The sequence below is a fragment of the Mercenaria mercenaria genome, chromosome 1 (assembly GCF_021730395.1).
Source record: "Mercenaria mercenaria strain notata chromosome 1, MADL_Memer_1, whole genome shotgun sequence".
Taxonomy (NCBI): domain Eukaryota; kingdom Metazoa; phylum Mollusca; class Bivalvia; order Venerida; family Veneridae; genus Mercenaria; species Mercenaria mercenaria.
In genome coordinates this window covers 116,485,636-116,494,798 of record NC_069361.1, presented here as the reverse complement: position 1 = coordinate 116,494,798, position 9,163 = coordinate 116,485,636, and the positions used below count along the sequence as shown (strand labels likewise).

The 9,163-nt window shown below is 35.5% G+C and overlaps 1 protein-coding gene across 1 annotated transcript; it reads left to right on the top strand.

Moving 5' to 3' along the window:
* The first annotated feature begins 7,804 nt into the window (after window positions 1-7,804).
* LOC123545295 (acidic leucine-rich nuclear phosphoprotein 32 family member B-like) lies at window positions 7,805-8,789 on the top strand. Its single transcript, XM_045331633.2, has one exon. The coding sequence runs from the start codon at window positions 8,003-8,005 to the stop codon at window positions 8,492-8,494; it is 492 nt and encodes a 163-aa protein (XP_045187568.2). The 5' UTR covers window positions 7,805-8,002; the 3' UTR covers window positions 8,495-8,789.
* The last annotated feature ends 374 nt before the right edge of the window (window positions 8,790-9,163 follow it).

The following is a 9,163-nucleotide window of genomic DNA, read 5'->3' as shown; positions in this document are numbered from 1 at the left end:
AGGGTCATAAATGTGGCCTCTACAGTATTAACAAGCTTTTCCTTTGATTTGAGTAGTGGCCTAGTTTTTGACCCCACATGACCCAGTTTCGAACTTGGCCTAGGAATCATCAAGATAAAAATTCTTAACAAGTTTCATGGAGATAGTATCATAAATATGACCTCTAGAGTGTTAACAAGCTTTTCCTTTGATTTAACCTGGTGACCTAGTTTTTGACCACACATGACCCTGTTTCAAACTTGGTCTAGAGATTATCAAGATAAACGTTCCGTGCAAGTTTGTATCAAATCAAAATATAAATGAAACCTCTCTATGGCTGAAAGGGCCAAAATAAAATTTTTTGCCCCTTTCAGGGGCAGTAACACTAGAACCCAATAAGGAATCTAAAGGAATTGAGATCTTATTGTGACTTTAGTTGTATGTAAGTGTGGTGAAAATTAAATGTAAAATGTCATTTCTATTGTGTTCACAAGGTAAAAATTAACAAATTTTCGCTCTTTCAAGGGTCTATCAGGGGCGGTAACTCCGGAACCTATGATTGGATCTGAAGGATTCATCACGGAATCCAAGACCTACTGTTGTTACAGATATTTTGCAAGTTTGTATCAAATCAAACCATAAATGAAGTCTCTATATGGCTGCAAAAGCCAAAATAGCAATTTTTGGCCCTTTAAGGGGCCATAACTCTAGAACCCACAATGGGATCTGGCCAATTTTCAAAAGGAACAGAGATATTATAACAATACAAGTTGTGAGCAAGTTTAAATAAAATCAGTTGCAAAATTTGGTCTCTATCGTGTTCACAAGCCAAAATAGCAATTTTGGTCCTTTAAGGGGCCATAACTCTGGAACCCACAAAGGGATCTGACCAGTTTTCGAAAGGAACCGAGATATTATGCCAATACAAACTGCGTGCAGTTTGATTAAAATCGATTACAAAATGTGGTCTCTATTGTGTTCACAAGAAATTGTGGACGGACGGATGACGGGTGATCACAAAAGCTCACCTTGTCACTATGTGACAGGTGAGCTAAAAACCCATGTTTTCCAAGAACTATAATAACAAGCAATTTCATGGATCAGTATCCCCCTCCAAATGGGCGCACAAATTCCATCACATTCCATTACTAAAGGGCTATGATGGTCCTGAGGAGATTACCTGACCTTGACTGTTTGGCCTTAAATATATGTCATAATGACCCTAGTATGTCAAACTTATCCCAGATTTCATTGAGACAAACATTTTGACCAGGTTTCATATAGATTAGGTAGAAACTTTTGCCTCTAGAGCATTAGAAATACTTTTCTATTATTTTACCTAGCTGACCGCGTTTGGACCTTAACCCTCAGCCTGCTGGCGGCAAGTGATTCTGCCTTTGCAATCAACATCAGCCTGCAAATCCGTGCAGTCTGATCATGGTCTGCACTGTTCGCTATTCAATCGATCAGTATCTTTTTGGTAATCACCCCTTTTAACAGTTAATGGTACCATCCAATTTGAAAGATGGACAGGTTCATTATAGAAATTTAGCAGGTAAAGGTCAATAAAATTTATAAAGCCAAGTACTTAGACCGAAGTACAAAGTATGGCCTCTAGTGTGTTTTCAAATGTTTTTTCTATGATCTGACCTAGTGGCCTTCTTTTAAGTTCCGGACGACCTGCTTCTAATACAAGTTTGATTTCATAAAGACTAACAATATGACAAGGTTTCATGAAGAACAAGTAGAAAATAGGGTCTCTATAACGTAAACAAGGGTTTTCCAAGATTTGACCTAGTTTTGGACCATTCTGGCCAGGTTTCATATAGATCAAATAAAAATTTTGTTCTCTATAGGGTGTTAACAAGGTTTTTCCTATGATTTGACCTAATTTTTGACCCCAGAACTCCCAGATTCAGTCCTGGCATAGACTTTATAAAGACAAACAACCTGACAAGGCCTCATAAAGATCAAGTAGAAAATACTGCTCAAAGAGTGTAAACAAGGTTATTCTATAATTTGATTTGACCTAGTGACATAGTGTTTGACCCAAAAATGATCCAGTTTCAAACTTGACCAAGAATTTAAAAAGACAAGCATTAGCAATCAGACCAGTTTTCATATTACAGATCAAGTAGAAAATTTGACTTCAAGTATGTTACTTTTTTCCTACTAAATTACCTAGTGACTTAGTTTTTAAAGCCAAATGACTCCATTTCAATCTTTTCCGAGATTAAAGACAAATATCCAAGTTTTATCAAGACTAGGTTATAACTGTGACCTCTAGAGTGTTATTAACAAACCAACTGTAGACACCAGACTGGGCTGAACTATGGGTCAAATGATCTAAAAAAAATACTCCAAACAGTGTCTTAGAGAATGGAAAAAAACTGCAAAAGCTATTTGAGCCGTGCCATGGGAAAACCAACATAGTGGGTTTGCGACCAGCATGGATCCAGACCAGCCTGCGCATCCGCGCAATCTGGTCAGGCTCCATGCTGTTCGCTTTTAAAGCCTACTGGAATTGGAGAAACTGTTAGCGAACAGCATGGATCCTGACCAGACTGCACGGATGCGCAGGCTGGTCTGGATCCATGCTGGTCGCAAACCCACTATGTTGGTTTTCTCATAGCATGGCTCATTTATCTCCACTTTCAGCAGATAAAATTTAAACCCCTGTGAAAAAGGTTCATGAACTTCATGAATAAATATTCATGAGAGTCAAAATTTATGTTTCATGAATTTCTTTATTCATGAACTTGTAAAATAATACATGAACAAGTTCATGAATATTGAAATTCCTGAAACATAAATTTTGATTTTCATGAATTTTTATTCATGAACTATTTTTGTGGAAAAAAAAAGAGAAAAGAAAAAACAGGTTTCATGAACTTATTCATGAACAAATTCATTAACTAGTCAAGGTCACGTGGTAGGAGTGTAACAACATGAAACATGAGAGATCTGCATGTGATGGAATTCTTTGAACAATTTCGGTAGAGCTTGATACAAGAAAAATTCCTGTATAAAAGGTTCATTAACATTGGCCTTGTAGTTTCAGAGATGTTGTTTAAAGGAAATGGTAGGACAAACAGACAGCGATCCTTACTAGCTCAACCTGGCACCTTGTTCAAGGTAAGCTGAAAGTAAATTTCTGAACTGGCGACTGACCATTTGCAACATTCTAAGCACAGAGTCTTAAAGAGTACAATTTACAAAACTGAAGAATGCTATGGTTCACAACAAAGATTTATTTTCCCTTCATTGGTGTCATTCCATCCTCAACAAATGACATGTTGAGTAAAAACAGTAATCTAAGTTAACAGATGGATTGGGAGCATAATAAGAAGTAAACAATTGCTGTATAAAATACAAAAATATTAAGTTAAACAATGTATAATTTACTTTAATATCAAGATTGAATTTTAGATACTAGCTTTGCTTCAGGGTCGTGAAAACTTGTGACATTTTAAAAGGATTTTATATTTTTTAAAACGAACGATTTATGACAACACCATAATTACTTACTTGATATTCAGTATATTTTTGTTCCTTTTAAACCATTCCTAACTGTAGTATGATAAATATTTCCTTCTTATTTGCTGCACAAACTTCTCAAAAATTGCTGAATCACATGTGCAAAAAATTTCCCAGCATGCAACAAAACAATGGAAACTGATCATGTGACATTATAAATTTAATGTTCATGAACATTCATGAACAGTTTATGAACTTATTCATTATTGTAAAAGGTAATAAACCTAAGTTTTATGTTTAATGAATAAACAGTTCAGAAACTCACAATTGAGTTCAAGATCTGGTACTGAACTAGAAAAAGGTTTTGAATTTTAGTACTTTTAATGAACCTGTGTTCATGAACAATTTTGGTTCTTAGTCTAATACCAACAGTAACTGTTTAGGAACTGGTAAAGTTCTGTAAGTTCTTGAACTTTTGCAGTTTTTGAACCAATGGTCAAGAACCATCATTGTTCTAGAACCACAGTCTAAGAACTGTTATGTTGATTCAGGATCAGTTCTTTAAGTTCTTCAGAAGTACTTGAATGTTCAATGTTAATACTAGTTCTAGAAAATCTCTTACAGGGGAAAACCATAACCCTGTAGTTCCTGAATCACAATTTCAATCATTATCTGAATTTCATTTTCAAGTTCATGAATTTCTTAAATTATTTAATGGATTTTCTGAAATGTTCATGAACTACATTTATTTTCATGAAATGAAAGTAATATTCTTGAACTTGAGAGTTCATGAATTTAAGTAAGTGAACTTTGCCTTGTAGTTCATGAACTTTTTTGATAATTTATGAAATAATTCATGAATTCTTACAAATTCATGAAGTTCATGAACCTATTTCACAGGGGTAAGTACTATTATAGAAAATACAAAGGTAAAAATTCGTCAAGTCTAGTAGCCCTGCATTTTGACTTTTTCCCAAGAATACGCATATGCAGTAACAAATTGATGTGAAAATTTTGATTAACATTCAATTTGGTACACCTTTAATCAAAAATATATTTTCCTCAGTTAACAATAACAGCAAAAGTTTTGCCCTCCTGCAAAAACTAATTAAACTTAATCAACCAAGTTTAAGCATTATCTGCCAAAATCTGAACAAATTATGTCAAGATTATGCAAAACTGGGTCGTTAACAGCATATAATCCGGATCAGATTTCACAAAAAATTAAAAACAAATACAGCCTTTAACAATTATTTCATTCTGCAAAGATTTTGAAGGTGATTACCCTTTTCTTCAATCTCGGTCAACAATTACCAAGAGTACAAAACTGGGTGTTAACTGTTATGCTGGATTTTTTTTGGCATATCAAAACTTTGCTGAAACCTGTGCTAGTATATAAGAATCCATATCACTGGTTTTAGATGAAGACGAGAATATTCGGTTTGAGGGTAACCCGAGTAACCAAAGCAAGGTAACAGTTAGCTGAGAGCTGGATATTCCCATCTGATATCTACTACCAGTGGTAGACTATTTTTCTTGCATACCATATTTTACCAAATTATAGAAATTCTACCCAGATGCCCACATGTACCTCGGAGCACCTTGGGCCTTCCTCCTCCAAGCCCGAATGTTGCTATATGCCCTATAACTGTATTGTGTAGCAATAACCATACCTCCACATCCCCCACTCCCAACATACAAGTGGATCAAGTGTGTGTGTTCGGGTTTAATGTCTTTTTCAACAATTTTTCAGTCATATAAACGACGGTGTCTACTTGTAGCAGTGAGCACAATGCCCAACTTTATAGTGCTGCCTCACTTGAATATCACGCCGTAGACACATGAAATGATATCCCACCAAGTCGCATTATACTGACACCGGGCTGACCAGTCCTAGCACTATCCTCTTAATGTTGAGCACCACTTAGCGAGAAAGCTACTAGTACCATTTTTTTACGTCTTTGGTATGACACAGACAGGGATCAAACCCATGACCTCCCTCATTCGAAGCAGGCACTCTACCACTTAAGGCTACTGAGGTCACCGTCACTGGGATCAATAGACGTTTTCTTCAATAAATATTGTAAAACAAAACGATGCTGAAGTCTTCCTTTCTTGCTGATTCAAAAAATATTTTCACAAAGTGGCATCATTCTGTTTCTGTGTTAAAACATTGCTTCAAACATTTTCTCATGATCTGCTAAATAAAGTATCTAAAATTGTCATAACTCTGTATGTCATTCTACTTAATAGCTTATGTAAATGTAGTTATTTTTTATGTTAACAGACATATTCCCATTGTAAAATGCCTGTTTAGGATAATGATGTATAACTAACCAGCAGATGTCATATACTATATAAGTGCTGACGAACTGTACTATACAGTCCCTCTTCCAAATAAGGGCATATCCACTTATATAGGATACTCATACCTTTTTTCTTTTACTCTTTGAAGCATGCAGAATTTTCAAGATAACAGTCAAATTATGAAAAGTTGTAGAAAAAACGCAAAACTGCAGTGCATAGCAATAACAAATCTAAACCATACCGCACCCACATGATCTTCATTGTGAAGACAGTTTACAGGAAACTAAGGTAGGATTATCTTATGCTGCAGCAAACTGACGCAACTACTTTGGTGATTTTCTAGGCTTTTTATCTGAAAAAATAACAACAACAAAAGCAAAATTTTTACAGGAGCATAGGCCGAAGGACGTCTCTTGACACATTTGCCTCAGAGTTTTCTAGTTTCTAGCTATGTTCCCTGTGCAAAGGGCCTCTCTCCAAAATTAAACTTCAGCAAAATGAAACATAAAATCTTAAAATTACTCTGCCACATCAAAAATATCATAATTAATTTCATTATTTACGAAGGGTGTATCTGTTATTTCTGACACAATCAAAATACATTTACACTTATTACAAATTTAAACAATCAGTTACTATTTATTTCATTTCAAAACTAACAATTAAATTTTCATTTCACTAGATATTAACAATTAAATTTGATCATTTGGTATTGAAATTATGCCTGTTAAAATTTAATGTTCAAACGTAAGCCGGCATTCTTGGGACATTTATTGCCACTAAACCTCTTTCATAGAAAAGGTCGTCTATTGAAAATTCTGACAATTTAAAATGATGTCAAGGCCATGTATGGGTAGAAAATTGAATCTAATCGCTGCTTAAGAATTTGTTGATTCGAATCGCCCGGCATGTGGGCAGCGTCATGCACGCTTGACCCATGGTCAAACTTCACAAAGTGCACCTGGTATTGTTATGCGAATGAGAATTATTTGAAATACTATCTAACCCACACTCGAAAACACAATAAATGTCCAGCTCTATCTTTCGTCTCACTATAAAATATCCGCCAATTAAAATTCAAAACGCGAACTTTTCTATTGGAAAGAATGTGTTTGGACAGAGTCTAATGAAGATTAATAAAATTTAGAAGCTGTTTATAGTTTTGACCGAAAAACATGTTTTGACTCATCTTTCCATTATACAGCAAAATATTTAAATGACAGATGAAAAAATAAACACTGATATGGGCAATGACAGTGACCAAACCGAATCAAACACAACATTGTGTTAATTGTACTGCTAAGAACAGTACCTACTTCAGGCAAAAAAAGATACTTTTAAACAGTCTTTTTTTGGTCAGATTTGTGTTTTTTCTTTCAAAATCTTGTAATTGTGAATTTTGCTGTTCAAAAACTGTTAATTATACACTTAGAAATTTCTTTCACACTGCTCACAAATCCAAATATAATTAAAATTTCAATATAATGCTGATAATGCTGTAAAATTGAACATGCTCTGGAAGTCGAGTTTTAGTTTGGGAAGGGTAAAAATTTACACTTGAGTTATTCAAATATGTTTTAAATGTTGTGGTGGCCACATTCTAGATCTCAAACCAACAATATTGTACTTCTTTAGTTATCAAGTCAGTGTAATAAAGCAAAAGTCTGGGAGTGTTACAAATCTGGCCTGCTAGATGTACCAATGTTAAAGTGGGAAATGTAGAATGTAAAGAAATAATCATAGCAAAATGCAATGGATGGTTTTCCTGACTATAATTTAAGAATGACATATTTGTCATGCATAGGTGTACATAAAGGGTGTTTTCTAGATTCCGTGAGACACATGACACAACTATTGACTAACACATGGCAAGACATATGACCCGAATGCTATATATGATAGGTGTTTACCAAATCCCAATTTATCATGATTCAAAACATATGAAAGGGAATAACAACTTAAAAATGTCAAACATTTAAAACACATTTCCTGTACATTAAAAAATAAATCTGCAATTAATCATTTATTAATTACTTCAGGTAGCAATTACACGAGTTATTAGTTCACTAAGCATTGTCACATTTTATTGGGGATGGAAAGAATAAAATAACAAACACACTGCTACCTAACAATGATCTATTAATAATTCACACTCTTTGTGTATGAGCAAGTCAACTGACAAGATAATGCCTGGCCTGATAGACAAAGAAGGCGTAATGAAAACATTAGGCAATACCTGATGAAGACAAGGAGATGCCTGATGCCTGATGAAGACATGAAGATGCCTGATGAAGACATGGAGATGCCTGATGAAGACATGGAGATGCCTAATAAAACCAGTATAACAGAGATGCTGGATGAAGACAAGGAGATGCCTGATGAAGACATGGAGATGCCTAATAAAACCAGTATAACAGAGATGCTGGATGAAGACAAGGAGATGAATGATGAAGACATGGAGATCCCTTATAAAACCAGTATAACAGAGATGCCTGATGAAGACAAAGAGATGCTTGATGAAGACATGGAGATGCCTGATGAAGACATGGAGATGCCTAATGAAGACAAGGAGATGCCTAATGAAGCCAAAGAGATGCCTGATGAAGCTAAAGAGATGCATGATGAAGCCAATGTAACAGAGATGCCTGATGAAGACAAGGAGATGCCTGATGAAGGCAAGGAGATGCCTAATGAAACCAGTGTAACAGAAATGCCTCATAAAGCCAAATAGATGCCTGATGAAGACAAGGCAAGGAGATGCCTGATGAAACCAGTGTAACAGAGATGCCTGATGAAGACAAGGAGGTGCTGATGAAACCAGTGTAACAGAGATGCCTGATGAAGACAATGAGATGCCTAATGAAACCAGTGTAACAGAGATGCCTGATGAAGAAAAGGAGATGACTGATAAAGACAAGATGTCTAATGAAACCAGTGTAACAGAGATGCCTGGTGAAGACAAGGAAATGCCTAATGAAACCAGTGTAACAGAGATACCTGATGAAGACAAGGAGATGCCTGATGAAGACAAGAAAATGCATAATGAAACCAGTGTAACAGAGATGCCTGATGAAGACAAGGAGATGTCTAATGAAACCAGTGTAACAGAGATGTCTGATGAAGACAAGGAGATGCCTGATGAAGACAAGAAGATGCCTAATGAAACCAGTGTAATAGAGATGCCTGATGAAGACAAAGAGATGCCTAATGAAGCCAGTGTAACAGTGATGCCTGATGAAGATAAGGAGGTGCCTAATGAAGCCAAAGAGATGTCTGATGAAGCCAAAGAGATGCCTGATGAAGACAAGAATATGCCTGATAAAATAACAAAGATGCCTGATGAAGACAAGGAGATGCCTGATGAAGACAAGGAGATCCCTAATGAAACCAGTGTGACAGA

What these genes read in the sequence shown, in the direction of transcription:
- LOC123545295 (XM_045331633.2), top strand. Translation starts at nt 8,003, where the DNA reads ATGAAGACAAGGAGATGCCTGATGCCTGATGAAGACATGAAGATGCCT.